At 40.1% G+C, this 22,202-nt stretch overlaps 1 protein-coding gene across 1 annotated transcript in view; it reads right to left on the bottom strand.

Annotated features, from left to right (window-relative positions):
* The window catches only part of LOC120517211 (centrosomal protein of 112 kDa-like), a 196,823-nt gene that overhangs the window by 144,777 nt on the left and 29,844 nt on the right, over nt 1–22,202 (bottom strand). Inside the window, exon 6 of the mRNA XM_039739378.1 lies at nt 10,956–11,033. Within this exon, the coding sequence (XP_039595312.1) occupies nt 10,956–11,033 (78 nt within the window). The remainder of the gene's footprint in view (nt 1–10,955; nt 11,034–22,202) is intronic.

Raw genomic sequence — 22,202 nt, 5'->3', positions numbered from 1 at the left:
GTGTTCAAGTTACATTCCGTGTTTGTCAATCGCTGTAAAGATGACAGGTTTCATTCATCGATTCGCTTCTTACTGCATCAATAAACAGCTCGCCTTCTTCTTTATCTGAGACCTGACACACTGCATGCACGGGTTTTTTACACTGTCTTCCTTTAGCGGGACATTGACTTTTTCCAACGTGTGCTTTGTTTCCGCAGTAGTTGGATTTATGAATATGCTTGTATGTATGAGACGCTTCATATTTTTTGCTGCCTTTTCAATTGTGTAATTCGGTTTTGTTCAGCTCTTTGGAACTGTTGCCTTTTATCTGTGCACTGCGCCAGTTCACGTGAGCCACTCGGTGTACATGCATCGAAGGTTCCCAGCTGTGCTGGTGCCATCTCGCTATGTCCATGGCTGTATTTAATGTTACCTTAGTCCTGGCACTTAAAACTTTCTCTCGCAGTTTCGCTGAGCTTGTGTCAAACACCACCCTGACCATCTCATCTTCCTCTCCATAAGCACAGTCCTTCACCCGTGAATATTTACCCGTGGCAGTTTGCTATTGGATTGCCGCTGACGGACGGCCTTATATGGGCAGGCACTAAATTACAAACGCCAGCGGCAGCCTGTCTATGAACTTAATTTAAAGTGTAGGTTTACATCGTGCTTTGTTTCCGAAGTAGCAGAACTCATGAATATGGTTGTATATGTCACCGCCGCTTCTTATTGTTTCGCTGCCTTCTCAATTATATAATGCATGTTTTCTTCAGCGCTTTTTGAGGTCTTCCTGGTTTTCTATGTACTGCGTGATTACGTGGGAGGCGTGATGATGTCACACTAAACTCCCCACGGCGTTGAAGCTCATCTCCATTACAGTAAATGGAGAAAACTGCTTCCAGTTATGACCATTACGCGTAGAATTTCGATATAAAACCTGCCCAACTTTTGTAAGGAAGCTGTAAGGAATGAACCTGCCAAATTTCAGCCTTCCACCCACACAGGAAGTTGGAGAATTAGTGATGAGTCAGTGAGTGAGTGAGTGAGGGCTTTGCCTTTTATTAGTATAGATATATATATTTGTCAGGGATGCCAGGGGCCATGACCCGGCTGGGACACCATGAGGGACTGGATGTGGGTCTGTGCCCACCCTGGATCACGTGGGGGTCGCCTTCCTGGTTACTTTTGGGGCCACGGGTACAGGGCATGGAAGCTCCACCCTGTAGGGGCTCGTGGTCACCGCCAGGAGGCGCCCCAATGCCTTTAGGACCTGTTACCCCAGCACTACCGCCACACCAGGAAGTGCTGGGGGAAGAATTAGGACGGCGCCCGGAGAGCTGCCGGGAGGACAGCCGGCACTTCTGCCAGGCTGGGGCGTGGCCAGAAGAGGAATGCCGGGAACACCTGGGGCTCATCCGGGGTCTGTATAAAAGGGGCCGTCTCCCTTCATTCGAAGCTAGAGTCGGGTGGAAGAAGGACGAGGCAAGAGAGGAGAGTGGAGGCGGCCCGAAGAAAGGCATTGTGGCCAGGACTGTGACTTTGGGGTTTGTGCACTAATTTGGGGTCTGAGTGACCAATTATTATTGTATATATTTGTAAATAAACGTGTTTGTGGGTGACATGAACGTGTCTGCCTGTCTGTGTCCGGGTCAACCTCCACTATATATATATATATATATATATATATATATATATATATATATATATATATATATATATATATATATATAATACTAGGCTGACCCGCCTTTTAAGGCGACCGACTTTTAAGTTGACAACTTCTTAAGGCAATTCAATATGTAGATCAATTTCATATTTTATACAAACTCATTAATTTGGTTATATTGCATTTGAGCGGTATTACTTTAATACTCGTAGTTTCTGTTATTTTTGTGATGAAATGTAAACTTTTTTTCTATATTGAGTTGCCCTTTTGAACCCTCCTGATATTTACTACGCGGTGAGGCATTTGTACTCCATCAACATTAATTATTTCCAGAGACATAATTTTGTCTATTTTTCCAGTGTATCGCATACAAAAGCAAGGGAACGATGGGAGCACCAGAACTCTGCTCACATCATGTCGTTTCGTACCGCAAGCTGCAAGTAGTAAGTCTGTGATAAGCAGAATACCGCTACGCTTTCCACTCACGGGACGGAAGGACAATCCTGACCGCTTTTATATAGTAAGAAAGAAGAAGAAGATATCACACAGTGTGGAGTAGGAAATCATCTTTTACCTGGAAAAACGAAACTACAAATCCCATCGTGCATTGCAAAATGGACAGGGCATGTGTGAAACTCCGCGCCTGCGTAGCACTCACGGGATGGAAGGACAATCCCGACTGCTTTTATATAGAAGGATATAGATGTATATATATATATATATATATATATATATATATATATATATATATATATATATATATATATATATATATATATATATATATCTATATATGGATATATCTATATCTCTGTACATATCTATATCTACTGTATACACAGTATACAGGAAGTGCATATATACATTATACACACTAAAATGCTAGCTTTAATAAGTTAGCCTGAGTAAAAACACCTTCTAATTGAAAAGTAACAGCAATGAGCAAAACTAAGAGAAGAGAGAATCTGCTGGGTATTGAAGGTTTCCTAAAGTGGGTAAAAGGTAGGGCACCTTCGTGCAGACCTGCCAAATTTAAGGAATTTCTTTTGGTACACCAATCATGTAAACTATTTACATAAGAGGGTTTATACAAGAATAAACTATGCTCATGGACAGCAACTGTGCAATTACATAGGAATGTCGGCTAATGATGACAAGTTAACAGAAGTGATTTATCTTTATGGTGACTTCCCTTAGTACTGTATGTCGATAATACTTAAGTAGCCGCTAGCAATTAACCAAACAAACAGGACCTTTTTTGGCCTCAGTAAAAGAGCTCTTAAAGAGGGGCTTTAAGGAACATTAACATAGGTTCAAAACTAGACTACTGCTTGTAACAAAATCCTCTAACAAAAAACACTGACACCCAAACACTCTGTTGTGGCTGATGCACATAAATTACAAATTGTGTAGCAGGCGTTGGTTAGAGATTTAGAACGTCATGTTCAAGGTCATATATCTTGATAGTAAAAATAATAAAAGATACATCAATGAATTTAAACTTTTTAGGAACAATTTCCTTTGGTCTAAGGTGCCTTCAAGAAATACTGTTGGACTTGCATATCTTGGCTTTCTGTATCTTACACTAACTACAAACAAATTTTAATAAGTAACAGAAGTGTAATCTATTCTTTTCAAGTGAATCACATCCAGGTAAAGTGGCTTGCCGAGGGTCACAAAATAAATAAGATGTGGTAGTTTAGCCTGCATCCGTGTGGTTTTTAGTCTTAGGTGATATTTCATGCTGCCTGTAAGTTGGTTATGAACATACTGTTCCTATATACGGTCAAATGATACAGAAGCAGTATACTGTGCACCGAAATTTTTAAAAGGGTACAGAGAATTTGAATTACAACTTTCTACATAACATGATCTAAGCTTGATAGTAAGCAGTTTAATAACTAAACCTGTTAGCATTTAAAATCAACAACACATTTATTATTAGTGGGAGAAAGTGCTAAACATTTGGAAATCATGTTAGTACAAATGGATAATTGTCCAGAACTGATCCCAAGATGGGTTTTAAAATTGCCTCAACTAGAAAGTGAGGCAAATGTTCAACAGGTGAGTGGAAGAGACAGTGAGATGGGATGTAAAAGAAATGCTTGGTGTGGTGACTGTTATGGGAAAGTGGGTGAGCCACTCCACCAGACAAATATGGGTTCACCCCTATTTTCTCACATACAGCAGGTCCCAAAATATACAAACAGAATAAACTGAAATCAAAACAATTACTCTGTAAATTGGGAAGAGCTGTTTCATGGACTTTAAGAGCCTCACGGTGCTATGTTACAGTTATATTACATCATATGGCTGAAGAATGGTCATTTATCCTCTCATTTTCTATAAAACGTAGATATGCATGAAAGTCATACTGAGGCTAACATGTCCAGGCTACTTTGTAATGTCACTGTGGAATAGGGAATTGAAGAAGAAAAAAAAGAGCCAGTGTTAGTCAACAACAACATGGCGGATATGCTTGTTGCAGCTCTCCCACGTTAAATGCAATGCACACATATTAAAATTTGCAGCTCAGTGCACCACTGGGTTTTTCCCACAGAAGCACCCAAGGCTTTTAAATTTTTGTAGCAAAAGCAGAAATTGTTGGATCTTCCAAAGCACAGGCTGATTACCGATGTGCCAACCCAGTGCTACAATGAATATGATATAGCACTGCCTGCATCAAATTTCTTAATTCCGCGTATGTTTGTTGTTAACAGTTATGAATTTACTTTTTCATGTTAAAGGATATGTTTAATTGTATTACAATAACATTAAAATGTCATGTTAGATAGAAATTTTCTTTTCAATAAAAAAAAAAAAATCAGCAATAAATCACAATAATCAATCATAATATATAATGAATTGGCAGGCAAAAATCATTGCAATATCGAATTGAGATGTCTCTGGCAATTCCCACTCTTAGCATTAACTATGGACTGTGTGACCTCCTGGGGGACCACCAAGCCTCCGAACCCCAGACACAAATATATCATGACAGTTCCAGGTGCAAATAAATGCTTTTTATTCACAATATTTTCTTTATTCCAGTTTTCAAAGCCCACACCACAATCACCAATGAACATAATGTTTTGCCCTATGCACCCCCCAATTACTCTGACTCAACCCTTGAACTGCGACAGCTTCCTTTGATGATAGGCTCAGGAGTATTTCTGAGGCCATGCCTTGCATAAAGGAAGGGAGGTATATTCCCTACTGCACCCCCTGGTGGCACCCAAAAACACCGACAGGGACGTCTTTCAAAACTACAAGCCCCAGTCAACCCTGCGAGTGTCCAGAGTGGGGCCATACCACAGAAGCATTGCCCATCTCATACTGGGGAATGAACTGTTCAGAATCTTCAGCCTCCCTCAGTCCTTCCACTACTCTTTCATCCTGACTACGACAGGGACCAATAACCATTCTGGCCAGGTTACGCTTCCTCTCATGTTATTCTTCTATTATGGCCTACCAGCTGGGCAAAGATTCACCCTCCAACCCTGTCAGGGCACCAGTCCATTTACTTTGGCACTTACAACTAGCATTATACACCACAAAATACATCTTCTTGGCAAAGCCCCATAGCATAGTATTTAAAAAAAGTGGACCATATACAGCAGGTTTCAAAGTTTAGTCTCCACTGAAGACTCTGTGCAAGCCACTTATTCTTACTGTTGTGCAGAATTCCGCAAAAATATGGAAAGAACTGGTCCTGTACAGCACGTCAATACGATTATCAGTGTAGAATCGAAAAAATTGTTAAGAAAAGAGTGCAACACAGGGGTCAAGTCTATAGACCCAGTGACTCCTTGCGTGACCCAGAGTTAGTAACTTCACCAGACAGTTTTCAAATTGCAGAAACATGGAAACAATCCAACTACACACATGTGACTGTCGACTGCCTTGGGCAACAGCATCAGCTAAATAAATTATTCAAAATCTCAGAAAAGGACATGTGCAACAGATAAGCAACAACTTTATTGAGGTTAATGGCATTACAACATTTCTCATCACAGTGTGTACTTAAAAAAAAATACATTGCAAGTATTTGTCTGAAAATATAATTTTCTTGTCCATCATGCATTCATTTTCTCTACTTAGATAGGTGCTCACTTCATGTGAGATGTTCAAAATGTGATAAAGAGGGTCTAGGCTAGTGAAGCAAGAAAAAGCAGAAACGTGTTATTTAAGACTTGGCCACAGCCCTTTAGGGAACAGACATGGCATACAGGAACACATTTAACATCAACAGCAGAGAGGAAAAAGACAGAGAGAGAGAGAGAGCTGCCACTTGGTCAGCAGGCCAAGTGAGGAGTCATGGAGCACTACACAAGCTGACCGCTGTTCATTCCTGGACATCAATGGGCATGCACCAGGAGGGATTTGGTCAGAACACAAGTTGCAAGGTGGCAGCCACTGGAACACTCCAGGACATGCTTCATATATGCTCTTTACACTCCAGAAGGTCAGCCTGACATTTGAACGGCGGAGATCAGCGGGTGGCCGCCACTTTGCACGAGAGTAGGACAGCAGCTGATGAGCTCACGCTGCTTCAGCTGAAGGAGCAGGTGGCGGGGATACCAGGGAGGTACGCCTCTGTAATACAGTCTTGGTGCAATCCTGAAAAAAGTTCAGCCCATCTCCCCTCCCACTGCCCCAGATAGCGTTACTGCACAAAGCAACCAAACACAGGCCGAGACACAAAATAAGAACAAAAGAGTAAATGTATCTTAGAAACCATCAAAAGAAGAATATAAAGCTTTTGGATAGATGGGAGGTTTGTCTTTTTATCAAAAAAAAACGGACAAACAGAAAAATATGAAAGCAGGCCAGTTACTCTTATCTCTTGAATGAATTTCGCATCAGGAGAGGTGGCAGTGGCTGCACAGGCACACACCTAAATGTGACCTTATGAACACAGAATGAGGATGGGGAGAGAACAGGAGACTAACTGAGTGATCGAGAAAGACTGTAACAACAATCAAGGTCTCTCTGCGAGTTCTGCTGTCTCTAAACAGGACAGAGATAAGGACTTAAGAATGACCTGGCAGTACATGTACAGCACCTACTGTATAAAAAGTATTCACTTCTTTGGAAGTTCTCATATTTTTTTGTATTATACAACATTGAATAACTGGGCTTAATTACTTCTTTGACATTGATCAACATGAAAAGGCTATTTATAATGGTCAAAGAGAAAACAGATTTCGGCAAAGTGGTCTGAATTAATCACAAATATAAAATTCAAAGTAATTCACTGCATAAATATTCACTCCATTATTACGACACACCTAAATTATCACCGGCACAGCCAATTGGTTTTAGAAGTCATGCAATTAGAAAAATGGAGAGAAAATGCCTGTAGTCAAGGGGTTTCAATTGTTTGCAGTACAAATGCCGCTGAAATATGGAAGGTCTAGTATTACAGTCTAATCAACACAATGAAGGCAAAGGAACAACCCAAGAAACTCTGTAAAAAGGTGATTGAAACGTACAAGTCAGGAGATGGAGACAGGAAACCTACTGAATGTCCCTTGGAGTCCAGTTAAATCAGTCACTAAGAAATGGAAAGACTACGACACAGCTGTAAATCTGATACAAACTGAGTAATCACACAAGACGATGACTTGTGTGAGAGTCCATCAAGAGACGCATGAGAACTCTGAAGGAGTAACAAGCTACTGTGCCCACAACAACTGTGTCCGGGTGCTTAGTCAGTTGCAGCTTAATGTGAGTGTGCAAAGAGAAAAATCACCCATGACACAGATATATTTTGTCATAGATACATGAGAGACTCTGAAGTTAGCTGGACCAAAATTGAGCTTTTTGCCATTGAACTAAACGTAGAGTCAAACACCTTCACATTACCAAAAAACACACCATTTACATCCTGGAGGAAAACCTGATGCAGTCTATAAGAAACCTGCACTTTTGGAGAATATTTACTTTCAAGCATGACGACGACTCCAAGTATGATGTCACAACTACCCAGGAGTGGCTTAAAAACAACAATGTTACTACCCTGGAATGGCAGAATAAGAGTCCAGATCTCAATCCAAGTGAGAATTTGTTTCTGGACATGAAAAAGTCTGTTCATTGATGATCACCATTACACCTGATAGAGCTTAAGCAGTATTGCAAAGAAGAATGGAGAAAAATGGCAGAGTCCAGATGTGCAAAGCTGACAGAGACCCAGGCACAGAGACTCAAGGCTCTCATGGCTGCCAAATACTGAATTGAAGGAAATTACTATTTATGTGATCAATTAGTTTGTCTTTTATATTTGTAACTAGCAAAATACCTGCGCTTCGCAGCGGACAAGTAGTGTGTTAAAGAAGTTATGAAAAAGAAAAGGAAACATTTTAAAAATAAGGTAACATGATTGTCAATGTAATTCTTTTGTCACTGTTATGAGTGTTGTTGTCATCGAGGATTTGATTATCATTATTTCTTTAAATCAGGTTCGTATTTGGAGGATGTCTTGTGTTCAAATTACATTCCGTGTTTGTCAACCGTTGTAAAGATAACAGGTTTCATTCATCGAAGTGATCACTACCCAAATCGGTACTCGTGAATCTCGTGAATCGTTAAGATGTTTAACAGGCATTCCCGGTATTAAGTTGTGGATTTGCCTGCGAATATTTAGCGGCAGCGTGTCTATGAACTTAATTTAAACTTAAGCTTTACACCGTACTTTCCTATTGATATGTCTACAAAGGCTTGTTCAGCTTCAGAGGGTTGTTCCTTTCCTACTGCATCAATAAACAGCTTGTCTTCCTCTTTATCTGAGACATCACACAGTGCACGCACGGGTTTACCTTTCCCAGTCCTGCAAACTTTAGCGAAGTGGTTCAATTTACCACATTTTTTACACTGTCTTCCTTTAGCTGGACATTGACTTTTTCCACCGTGTGCTTTGTTTCCGCAGTAGCTGCACTTATGAATATGTTTGTATGCGTCACTCGCTTCATATTCTTTTGCTGCCTTCTCAATTGTGTAATGTATTTTTTGTTCAGCGCTCTTTGGAGCTCTTGCTTGTTGTCTACGTACTGCGTTCACAGTCAGTTCACGTGAGCCGCTCGGAGTACATGCATCGAAGGTTTTCAGTTGTGCTTGTGCTATCTCGTGCGATCTTGCAATGTCCACGGCTTTATTTAATGTTAGCTAAGACCTGGCACTTAAAAGTTTCTCTCGCACTTTCACTGACTTTGTGCCAAACACTAGTCTATCCCTGACCATCTCATCTTTGTTTGCATAAGCACAGTCCTTCACCAGCAATTTTAACTCTAAGTGAGGCTATAAATTTCGTGCTCGTTGTTATATGCATACTACATGGAATAGCGATGGGAACGTGAGCTTTAGTGTTTCAAGTACGCAGATATATGTATATTAGACAATACGTATATATATATATATATATACACATATATATATACATATATATGTATATATATATATATATATATATATATATATATATATCTGCTATGTTGCAAATCATCTTGACCTCTTCCTCCAATCAAGTTACCCCTTATTCATCATTAATCATTAGTATGCTCTTCCTACAATTAAAAATTGTCATTCCGCTTCTCAATACTGTCAATCAGTTGACCAACTTTCATTATGAGAGCTTGGACTCATTTAGTATCTCCCTGTCTCTATGGGTGAAGATCGGGGGTCTCCCAATTCCGGTACTGGACCAGCACTGTGGCTGCAGGTTTTCATTATAAACTTTTTCTTAATTAGTGACCAGTTTTCGCTGCTTATTTACTCTCTTGCCTTAATTGTAATTGACTTGCTATTTCAGACTCAGACCCCTTAATTATTTTTTGTTACTTTCTCATATACGAAGTATAGGAAAAGTATTGTAATCGTCCAAAAATTCAATGTTGAGATTTTCATAAATCTCGACTTTTTAGACTTCCCAGAGTCCAAAAATAACATTTTTGGAATTATGTCAGTGTGTAAACACGATAACTTGAGTACACTTTCACTTACGTTAACCAAATTTTGCCTACAAGTATTACGTACAAAACGTAGATTTCTATCAACTTTTGGGCTATTTTCGTTAACCGAAGTGGTGCTTTATTTTTAGTTCATGCAGCTGCAGTGTCTGATTTTTTCAACTTTACTTCTATAATAATTGTTCAATATATTATTAGTTTGATTTTTTGTTGATGGTTCCTTAATGTACATAATATAAAAATATAATCATTGTCTTGCTGTTTACTACTCAAATATCCATCCCCATATCTGAGTATACAATAAAGTCTAAGGGGAGACTACTCCCAATCTTATTTTTCCTTAATTAGCAGCCAAACAATAATGAGATACAAAATAAGCAAACACATGAATAGCAACCTGTGTCCACCATACAACAACTGAAAATAAATAAGGTTGAAGGTCTCAGTAATGTTGATCTGCTCAGGTCCACAAAACATTTTGACAGTGTTCTTAAAAAAAAAAAAATATTAAGATCAACAGTTTTGGGAATGTCTGCTGTGGCAGAATGGGAGCAGAAATAGGCAGTGGAGTTTGAGGACCTGACTTAGCTAGTCATCTGTTAGCTCACTTCACATCTCATTTCTGTTTCGGTGCCGTTTATAGGGAGAAAAAAAAAAATTCAGATGACTGTATCTTAAAACACAAGGCAATTATAATGAAGACAAAATAATTATTTAGCTGGACAAACTGGTCACTGATTAAAAAAAGGGTCAGAATGAAAACCTGCATTTGTCCAGGACCGGAATCAGAGATCCCTGGTATAGGTTAACCTTTGCTGGGAGAACTTCATATCATTTAGCTATTCATTACACCTTGCCATTAAGGATGACATTCACTTCCTTCTTTATCCAAGTCATAAGACATCATGTTCTTTCCCAAACACAAGCCAATAAGGATGCCAGTTTCTTATTTATATTACATCCCTCTTCCGTTAATGATTTAGTTCAGTGACTTATGATCACCCAAACCTCATGTGCCCCGCAATTAGAACAGGCCAGTGTCCCTGCCAGTATGACTGTCTGTCAATAATAAATTTTGTCATCGAAAAGTCATATCCTAAAGTTTACATTCCAGTAAACGAATTCCGACTCTAATCCTGACAGTAGGAACCTTACTTTACCCTGGATGTAAAGATGACACTTGTCACTAAACATCCTTATCGCTTATGCATACTCGGCCAATAATTATGCCCCCAAAGGTTCTAGTCAGTGTGGATCTCAATCATTTACTGCCCTCTTCTGGTAAAGATGCCACACATGCTTCATCCTTACCCAGGGCTCTATAGATAAATGAAGGCTTGCCCTACCCCAAGGTTCCAGCTGTTGAGGCGAGTTTCCACGTCGCTGTCATCAGATGAACTCAGGATGTCTTTTCGCCGATCATTCTGAAAACAGAAGACACTTATTAGTTCAGCATGAGGTGTTCACTTTCTGAGGTCTGTAAAAGCCAGGCAGGCCTTTACAAGCAGTACCAGAATATCTGTTTAAACTTCACATTTAACCTAAAATGTGTGCCTAGACCATTCTAAGCAATACAACAATATTAGAATATAATAATAATGTATCTAGTAAGTATCATTCTGCATATGTACAAGAAAGCAAAGTGACTGTGGAATAAGGGGGCCGCATAAAGGATGAATAGTTGATACATTAGAGCTATGCAAACACAGCAGAGAGTTGAAGAAGCTCTCACAGACTGAGCAGGGCAACTGACTGGGTTGGACTAGGCTGGCTTCTTTTCAAAATTGCATAAAGGGAGTTGCTGGACCCTTCAGCATAGAGATAAAAGTTACTTTACTAATAAGAAAAAGTTAGCAAACATTCCAGTAGCTCCAATATCTTATCCGACCTGTTCATAAAGACTATTGGGCTGCATGCTGGAACGATAATCAGATTGGTCTCTTTCACAAATGCACATTCTGTTAATTTCTATAGTATACATCAAATTATGTAACTGGGAGAATTCTGTTGGATCAACTTCATGGATGCTTCTGAAACTCTTTATGACCTGAACATGCTCTTAAGTTAATGACACAATTCATTTCTCGTCTCTGGACCACTTGAGGGGTTGTTTTAGACAGCTGTAGGTACCAGAGAGGAAGAAGAGGCATTCTGGTCAAGATAAGGGAAAGTTTCATACCAGGCAAAAAGGCCATAATTGAAGGACCGTGTGGACAGGCATGCCGGGAGTAGTTCATTTCACTAAACGATAAGTGGCAGTGTGTCTCTGGAATAAACCTGATTAGGACATGTGCAATGCGGCACAAGAGTTGGAATCCGGATACACAGCCCTGTTGGGGTTTTTGGGCACCGCCAGAGAACGCTGCATTGGTTTCCGCACAAGCCGGAAGTGCTCCAGAAGCCTTGGGCAGGAGACCTGAAGCAATTTCCAGGTCTAGTATAAAAGAAAGCAGTGGGCAATGTTCTCTTGGAGGAAGAAGAAGAATTGTGTATGGTGTGTTTTGCTGGTGTTCGTATGAAGGCTTACTATCTTATATCCTCTTTAATAAAACCCCTGTGTGCGTCCAGGTGTCCGTGTGTGTGTGTGTGTGTGTCTTCTGGTGAAGTGCACATGTGCGGGGCCACTGTGCATTTCCTGTGCAGAGAGACAGACAGACACACACACACACACACACACACACACACACACACACACACACACACACACACACACACACACAGGTGCGCGCGAGACACACAGACACACACACACACACACGCGTGCGCGAGATACACAGACACACACACACAGGCGTGCGCGCGCGAGACAGACAGACACGCACACAGGCTTGAGAGAGATGCACACACACAGGCGCGTGTTAGAGAGACACACACGCAGGCGAGAGAGACAGACACAGAGGCACGCGCTTAAGAGAGACACACACACACGCGAGAAAGACAGACACACACACGCAGGCCCACAAGAGAGAGAGACACACACACAGGCACGTGCGTGCATTGTTAAAATGTTACTTTTCTTGGTTGTTTATTAAATTACGGATTTTTCAAATGTTAATTTTTTCCCCTGTGCTTAAAACTCATTAAAAAAAAAGTGTTTTTAGCGAGCGGGTCATAAGGCTACAGCGCAAACTCTTGCAGTGTTAGTTTTCTCGGTTGTTCAAGGCTTTCTTAGTGTTATTCAGTGTTTTTACATTTAGTTTACTATTACGCTGTGCAGTCAATGGTATAATTAACTATATTTGTGTTTAAAAACCTAAAAAAATATATATTTACATACAGTTCATATGGTCTGGAATGGATTAATTGTATTCACATACAATCCTATGGGGGCAATTACTTTGGTTCACGACCAAATCGGGTTACAACCAGAGTTTTGGAACGAATTATAGTCGTGAACCGAGGTTCCACTGTATTACTGTCAGACAAAATTACAGGCATTTTACAGAAATACAAACCAGTATTACCGAGAGAGAAAATTAAAGGCACACAATAAAGTGACGCATATTACAGCCACATACAAGGTCCCTTGCCATTTAATATAGACTGTTCCTACTAATGTTTATGCACTACTGTTCTAGCGCACATTATTGTAACGGGCTTAATGTCTAGTATATATATAAGATGCTGCAGATGTTCTATCAGACGGTTGTGGCAAGTGCCCTTTTCTAAGCATTGGTGTGCTGGGTCGGCAGCATAAAGATGAAGGACGCCTCAGGCCTGGACAAACTGGTGAGGAAGGCAGGCTCTATTGTAGGCATGGAGCTGGACAGTTTGACATCCGTGGCAGAGTGACGGGCGCTGAGCAGGCTCCTGTCAATCATGGAGAATCCACTGCATCCACTGAACAGCATCATCTCCAGACAGAGGAGCAGCTTCAGCGACAGACAGACTGCTGTCACCGTCCTGCTCCACTGACAGACTGAGGAGACCCCACACTATGCGACTCTTCAATTCCACCTGGGGGGGTAAACGTTAACATTATACAAAGTTATTGTCTGTTTTACCTGTATTGTTATCACTCTTTAATTTAATATTGTTTTTTATCAGTATGCTGCTGCTGGAGTATGTAAATTTCCCCTTGTGATTAATAAAGTATCTATCTATCTATCTATCTATCTATCTATCTAACACTAAGCAGGTTAGAAAATGATTGACTGACATAATATGCTGCACTGGGTAGTGAAATTGGTATTGAATTTCAATTCTCTTCTTAGTATTGTGTCAGGATTTGAAATTTGATACCGTGACAACCCTAATCATACAAGCATCAATTTAGAGTCATGTATCCACTTAATTTGCACATGATTAATATGTAGAAGGAAAACAAAGTACCAGTAGAAAGCAAATTGTGTGTACAGCTTTTCTAAATCTCATTCACTTAATTAAATGTAAATTTACAGATGAAATGTATAAACAAGTAAACAAGTCATCAGACTTACAATGGAGTCCAATTACAAGCAAAAATAGCTCCTAAATGAGACTGGCTATAATAAAAACCCGCAGCCACTGCCTTCCTCCTTGTGCAGAGTACGCTATGCAGATTAGTAAAACACTTAAATGAAAAGCATACAAATTGAATTCAACATTTAAATATCATTTCATGATGTCAAAAAGACAAAAGATAATCTGCAAATCTGATGCACAAGGGGTGATCCATTTGGTATTAGCCTGAACCTAGAAGGAGTACTCAGTGCTGTCATTGTGGAATAAACTGTAATCAACAATCAAAGAGTGGCAGTGCGTGAGACATCAGATGCTACAGGGATTACTTTTTGGTAATTTAAATCTTTTGTTCATGAACAATTAAACCAAAGCAAGGTCTGCGTACAGTGAGTGTCCAGAATATTGACTAATGAAGTAAAGCATTATGGCATCTCACGTTTCAAGTGAAATCTCTAGCTAATGAATTCAAACTGGATTAACTTTAAAAAGCATTTTCTACCTGGTGATGAAAATTGGATACATTACTATGACTGAGTTTGAACAGTCAAAACAAGAGCTGCAAGGTGATTCTCCAACACCAGAGAAATTCACACTCCAAGCAGATGCTGACAAAATGATGTACTTAATTGTTTGCAGGGTTCATATTAGGGTCCCTAATGATTCAAGCCTCAAAAGGTTCATAAAACAAGTTAATATTATGTTGATTTGCTTCGGTACTTGAAGTAATAAACCAGAGGTAACTAACAAGGAAAGCGAAGGACCATCCATCTACTTCATGGCAACGGGCCACATTCATACTGCAAAGATTGTAAAAACCATTGATTTTAAAAGATGCCACACCCAACAAATTCTTCTGACATGGCCCTGTTTGACTACCACCAGTCAAATGGGTTAAATCCATAGAGTGCATTGCATCCAATGAAAAAAAACTCAGATGAGTGGCTGCAGAACCAAGATAATATATTGTATCTTAGTTGCATAGTAATTTGTGAATGTTATGATGAGTGTACTAATGTTCACATGGATTACATGAAAACAATAAAACTTTCTGGTTTTACTGATGTTACTCCAAACCGATCAGGCTCAAAAAATTTTTGATCACTCCTCATATATCCATCCAAGGAGAGTCGGTGCCTACCCTGACATTAGGTGCTTTCCCACCAGAGGAACCAAGGACTTTTGAGAAACTCAGGAACTTTTGCACCATTCCCATTGCAGGAACTCACCCCATTTGTAGTCCCCAGTACGTATTGTAGCTCCTATTCCAGGGTATGTACTTTTCATTTAACCAGAACAGAAACTACTGTGTATGGAGGATGAATTGCGCTGAGTGGACTTACAACAAGTACCAACGCCACCTCACAAATCTTTTAACATTTTGGACTTTGGAGAGTTATCAGTGGAGATAAGGTGCAAAGTGTGGCATTCTATTACTCTTAACAGCTGCCACCCAGGTGCCCTATGCAATGCATGGCATCAAAGCAACACTCTCCATTTTGAAGCAGCAACAATAGCTTCCAAGCAATAAGGTTGTCCCTTATGAACGCCAAATCACACCACACTTTAAACTGCATCACTCATCATAGCCACTTCATACACTGCATTGAAGTAATAGGCTACCCCATGAAGCTGCTTACAAGCAATACGTTGGGGTGTCCCCTGTGAATTCCCAACCTTGCAGCATTTTACCCCATATCACTCTTCATATCTGCTTCTCTGGTGCACCACACCATTCATCTCATCAAAGCCTAAGTGTCACAGGGTGGTGGCAGTGGTCCATCAAGAACTCCAGACTGCACCTCACTTTGCACCACACCACCCTTCTTTGCACGTTATATATTTTGGATAAAGGTTAAAATTCCTGTTGCACTATGGCAATGCAACACCCAAAAGTGGCCAGGGCCTACATCGTATAGGAACTCATTGGTTCCTGGTGGGAATGAGTAGTAATGAGTGAAGTCTATCTGAGGTTTAAAAAATGAGGATGAACGATTACAAGATTTGTACTTCTGCCTGGTACATTTCTACCCAGCAAGAGTGGGTGAAATAATGAACAAGTATTAAACTATTCTTTATTACATCTGACAGTCTTATAAGCATAAAAACAATCTTCTCTACAAGTATGTGTTTATCTGAATCAGATGGTCAGTGGTTGTGGAAATTGGTAAGAAATCGAACTCTGAAACCCTAAAAAATACCAAGCGAGATCAGTGCAGTAGATACAATTGAAAAGGGAGAGTTCAGTAAGCACAGTGGTGTCTTCTGGCAGGCTAAATTAAGATTTATGTATTAATGAGTACTAGAGATAAATGTCGATATATGCAAGCCCAAACCTCCCTAGGAATAGCTATGTTAAAGAGGATATTAACGCTGTTTAATATAAGCATAACTGCTTCTTTAATTATCATCTAATTAGGAGAAACGGCTTATCTCAGCATCAGCTGCTTTAACCACAGAGTAGGAGAAAATCAACACACTAGTTTTCCTTAAAGGATGGTGACAGGAATCTGAATTTGTTTAATGTAGCTAGCTAATTGATCATTGTACAGACTACAGCTGCTGTCTATGTGGTACCTTGATAGTCGATCCATTTGAACCATTTACCTGGACTTAACCTGATGTCGTTCACTACTCATATTTTGGTAAATTAAGAGACCATCTTATGAGTATTCACTGATTATCACATAGCCAAGATCATAGGCTAGTAGCTAAGGCACTGAACTATAAACCATAAGGTGGACGGTGAACTTCCTGCCTCTGCCTATGTGTGTCCTTCACCAAGTAATATAACTTGTCTGTGGGCCAACCGGAAGCAATACAAATAAAAAGTTATACTATCGACCTACACTAGTAAGGGGATTTGGAATGGTGCTCAGATTAGAAAGGTGATTACTAAAACTACAGTACTGTTGTAAATTAAAAAATATATATATTTTTTAAAGGTTATACAGCTTTGCTGTATTTAGCAGCATCCCATGCCCAGTGGCTGAACTATGAAATGCAAAGGTTATTCTACAGCTAGTCTGATATGCCTCCCACATCCCAAAGGTGTTTTTGTGGATTTGTATTAATTAGCAATTCTAAAATGGTCTATCATGAATAGGATTGTCAGAGTTTGTGAAAGAGTAGGCCTTCTGTTGTCCTGCCTCGGCTCTGATGCTGCCAGGAAAGGCTTTTGTTCCTGGGGCGCTCTACTGTGCAAAGCAGGAAAGATAATGAATGGCTGGAATAATTGATACATCTGATAATAGAAGGTACTTATTTTTACAAAGCTAATTAAAGTCTGTTACAAAGGCTTTTTTTAATTCGACAAAATTTTTAAGTCCCACTCTAGCACTAGCCATAATAATGTATGATACGGCAGAATTTTCAAAAGCCACTTTTGTTGGTACCGCCCAGGTCTCTTCTCTTAACTTGCACATTTTTCAATTGTTCCAAAAAATAAAGTTAGCAGAACCCAAAAAGAGCATATATATGTATTTTAAATGTGTAAAAAGAAGTATATAATTCTACTCAACATGTTTTAAATAAAACACACAGGGAATGTGTCCATAACCACAATCGCACCACCATTATCAGCTGGCAATATCATAATATTAGAATCATTTTTTAATTTAACTGGTGCATTCCATTCCTGTCTGGAAATGTTTGCAAATGGTTTGTGTTTAGTACTTTCTATATTTTCTACATCTCTGTTAACTAAACAATAAAATCTGTCAATTTCTGAGCTTAAAGGACCCAGAGGCATAAAAGCAGATTTAGAAGAAAGTCCCATCTGTTCCCTGATACCGTGATCTTATACAGTGGGTACGAAAAGTATTCAGACCCCCTTCAATTTTTCACTCTTTGTTATATTGCAGCCATTTGCTAAAATCTTTCCCTCATTAATGTCCACACAGCACCCCATATTGACAGACAAAAAAAAAGAATTTTTGAAATTGTTGCAGATTTAATAAAAAAGAAAAACTGAAATATCACATGGTCCTAAGTATTCAGACCCTTTGCTCAGTATTTAGTAGAAGCACCCTTTTGAGCTAATACAGCCATGAGTCTTCTTGGGAAAGATGCAACAAGTTTTTCACACCTGGATTTGGGGATCCTCTGCCATTCCTCCTTGCAGATCCTCTCCAGTTCTGTCAGGTTGGATGGTAAACGTTGGTGGACAGCCATTTTTAGGTCTCTCCAGAGATGCTCAATTGGGTTTAAGTCAGGGCTCTGGCTGGGCCATTCAAGAACAGTCACAGAGTTGTTGTGAAGCCACTCCTTCGTTATTTTAGCTGTGTGCTTAGGGTCATTGTCTTGTTGGAAGGTAAACCTTCGGCCCAGTCTGAGAGCCTTAGCACTCTGGAGAAGGTTTTTGTCCAGGATATCCCTGTACTTGGCCGCATTCATCTTTCCCTTGATTGCAACCAGTCGTCCTGTCCCTGCAGCTGAAAAACACCCCCATAGCATGATGCTGCCACCGCCATGCTTCACTGTGGGGACTGTATTGGACAAGTGATGAGCAGTGCCTGGTTGTCTCCACACATACCGCTTAGAATTAAGGCCAAAAAGTTCTATCTTGGTCTCATCAGACCAGAGAATCTTATTTCTCACCATCTCAGAGTCCTTCAGGTGTCTTTTAGCAAACACCATGCGGGCTGTCATGTGTCTTGCACTGAGGAGAGGCTTCCGACAGGCCACTCTGCCATAAAGCCCTGACTGGTGGAGGGCTGCAGTGATGGTTGACTTTCTACAACTTTCTCCCATCTCCTGACTGCATCTCTGGAGCTCAGCCAAAGTGATCTTTGGGTTCTTCTTTACCTCTCTCACCAAGGCTCTTCTCCCCCGGTAGCTCAGCTTGGCCGGACGGCCAGCTCTAGGAAGGGTTCTGGTCGTCCCAAACGTCTTTCATTTAAGGATTATGGAGGCCACTGTGCTCTTGGAAACCTTAAGTGCAGCAGAAATTTTTTTGTAACCTTGGCCAGATCTGTGCCTTGCCACAATTCTGTCTCTGAGCTCTTCAGGCAGTTCCTTTGACCTCATGATTCTCATTTGCTCTGACATGCATTGTGAGCTGTAAGGTCTTATATAGACAGGTGTGTGGCTTTCCTAATCAAGTCCAATCAGTATAATCAAACACAGCTGGACTCAAATGAAGGTGATCTCAAGGATGATCAGAAGAAATGGAAAGCACCCAAGTTAAATATATGAGTGTCACAGCAAAGGGTCTGAATACTTAGGACCATGTGATATTTCAGTTTTTCTTTTTAAATAAATCCGCAACAATTTCAAAAAATCTTTTTTTTTGTCTGTCAATATGGGGTGCTGTGTGTACATTAATGAGGAAAAAAAATTAATTTAAATGATTTTAGCAAACGGTTGCAATATAACAAAGAGTGAAAAATTGAAGGGGGTCTGAATACTTTCCGTATCCACTGTATCTATTTTGGTTGTTTATAAAGTATTTACTATATATGTACTTTATAATTTTTTGTATCATCCACTGACATGCACTGTATAGAACATTTATTATTGAGTTTTGTTTTGATGGGTGTACATACTTTGTATTAGTATTATTTTTTTGGGGAACGTTCTGTGTAATAGTTTTTGTTTTATGTGTATTATTCCATCCTATAATTTCTGCCTTTATTTTATTTAAAATAAAGTACATGAGTAGAATTATATACTGTGACAAAGTTATTTCTTTTAATACATTTAAAATACATATTGTAGATGTCACAAGGACTGGACGGGCATCCCAGCCAGAAGAGGGGATAGTTCCTTACCCAGACAGGAGGCTCCTAATAGGCAAATAGGCATCCTGGCCAGGGAAGAAAAAAGGGATCAGACCTGAAAGGGAGTACCAGAAGGGATGGATGGACAGCCCACCAAAAAGAGAATTTGTTGCTGGGTTTTTTTACTCCCCCAGGCATGCCAGATTGTAGTTTCCTTGGATATAATTGCCCATTGGGAAGCCAGTAGGTAAGGCCAGGAGATGTAGTTTGGCAGAGCATCCCTGGCTGTGGTCACTGGGTGCCACAACAGGGTGCTGCCGGGAGACAAGCTCCCTGTTATAATGGTCTTTCACATGACCTGGAAATGCTTCCATCGTGCAATTCTCCTGGCAACAGAAATACTCCAAAATAAAAGGGACTGCAGTCCTTTAACCAGGCGAGCCGGAGCTGGGTGGGCGTGGAGCACCACTCGGTTGGAAGAGGGCAATGTGGTACTGGTGGTGAGAGAAAACTTGTGTCTTTGTGCTTTTTGCAACTTTGTGGAAGAAGTGGTTTAATACATGTTTCGTTATTTGAACCCAGGACTCACTGTGTGTTCACATATACACACACACACACACACACGCACACATACATACATACATACACACATACATACATGTGCTGGTCATAAAATTAGAATATCATGACAAAGTTGATTTATTTCAGCAATTCCATTCAAAAAGTGAAACTTGTATATTAGATTCATTCATTACACACAGACTGATGTATTTCAAATGCTTATTTCTTTTAATTTTGATGATTATAACTGATCACTAATCGGAAACTCGGAAAATTAGAATATCAATTAAGACCAATGCAAAAAAAGGATTTTTAGAAATGTTGGCCAACTGAAAGGTATGAACATGAAAAGTATGAGCATGTACAGCACTCAATATTTAGTTGGGGCTCCTCTGGCCTGGATTACTGCAGCAATGCGGCGTGGCATGGAGTCGATCAGTCTGTGGCACTGCTCAGGTGTTATGAGAGCCCATGTTGCTCTGATAGTGGCCTTCAGCTCTTCTGAATTGTTGGGTCTGGCGTATTGCATCTTCCTCTTCACAATACCCCATAGATTTTCTATGAGGATAAGGTCAGGCACGTTTGCTGGTCAATTATGAACAGGGATACCATGGTCCTTAAACCAGGTACTGGTAGTTTTGGCAGTTTGTGCAGGTGCCAGGTCCTGTTGGAAAATGAAATCTGCATCTCCATAAAGTTCATCAGCAGCAGGAAGCATGAAGTGCTCTAAAACTTCCTCGTAGACGGCTGTGTTGATCTTGGACCTCAGAAAACACAATGGACCAACACCAGCAGATGACATGGCACCCCAAACCATCACTGACTGCGGAAATTTTACACTAGACCTCAAGCAACGTGGATTCTGTGCCTCTCCTTTCTTTCTCCAGACTCTGGGACCTTGATTTCCAAAGGAAATGCAAAATTTACTTTCATCAGAGAACATAACTTTGGACCACTCAGCAGCAGTTTTGTCTTTAGCCCAGGCGAGACGCTTCTGACGCTGTCTCTTGTTCAAGAGTGGCTTGACACAAGGAATGTGACATTTGAAACCCATGTCTTGCATACGTCGGTGTGTGGTGGTTCTTTAAGCACTGACTCCAGCTGCAGTCCACTCTTTGTGAATCTCCCCCACAGTTTTGTTTCACAATCCTCTCCAGGGTGCAGTTATCCCTATTGCTTGTACACTTTTTTCTACCACATCTTGTCCTTCCCTTCGCCTCTCTATTAATGTGCTTGGACACAGAGCTCTGAGAACAGCCAGCCTCTTTAGCAATGACCTTTTGTGTCTTGCCCTCCTTGTGCAAGGTGTCAATGGTTGTCTTTTGGACAACTGTCAAGTCAGCAGTCTTCCCCATGATTGTGTAGCCTACAGAACTCGACTGAGAGACCATTTAAAGGCTTTTGCAGGTGTTTTGAGTTAATTAGCTGATTAGAGTGTGGCACCAGGTGTCTTCAATATTGAACCTTTTCACAATATTCTAAGTTTCCGAGATACTGAATTTGGGACTTTCATTAGTTGTCAGTTATAATCATCAAAATTAAAAGAAATAAACATTTGAAATACATCAGTCTGTGTGTACTGCTTACTTTATCTTTTGGTCATTTTCCCAGTAAGCAGATTATTTATATATATATTAGTTTTTTTTGTAGTTTTGCGGTAGCGGTTGAGTTATTCAATTATTCCAAGGCAGACATTTCAAACATTTTCTCAGACTTCTTTGGGTTCATGTTAAGTTCTGATGATCCATATTGTCTGTGCTTATAGTTAAATACAGTCAACTATATTTCTACCTGAAAACACTTAGTTCTAGAGCTAAATATGAAAGGCACTACATAAGAAATTCTGCAAATGTTCTGTGTGAACATGCTGAT

Source organism: Polypterus senegalus, chromosome 17, assembly GCF_016835505.1.
Source record: "Polypterus senegalus isolate Bchr_013 chromosome 17, ASM1683550v1, whole genome shotgun sequence".
NCBI classification, from domain to species: Eukaryota; Metazoa; Chordata; class Cladistia; order Polypteriformes; family Polypteridae; genus Polypterus; species Polypterus senegalus.
This window is presented reverse-complemented; position numbering and strand designations above follow the sequence as displayed.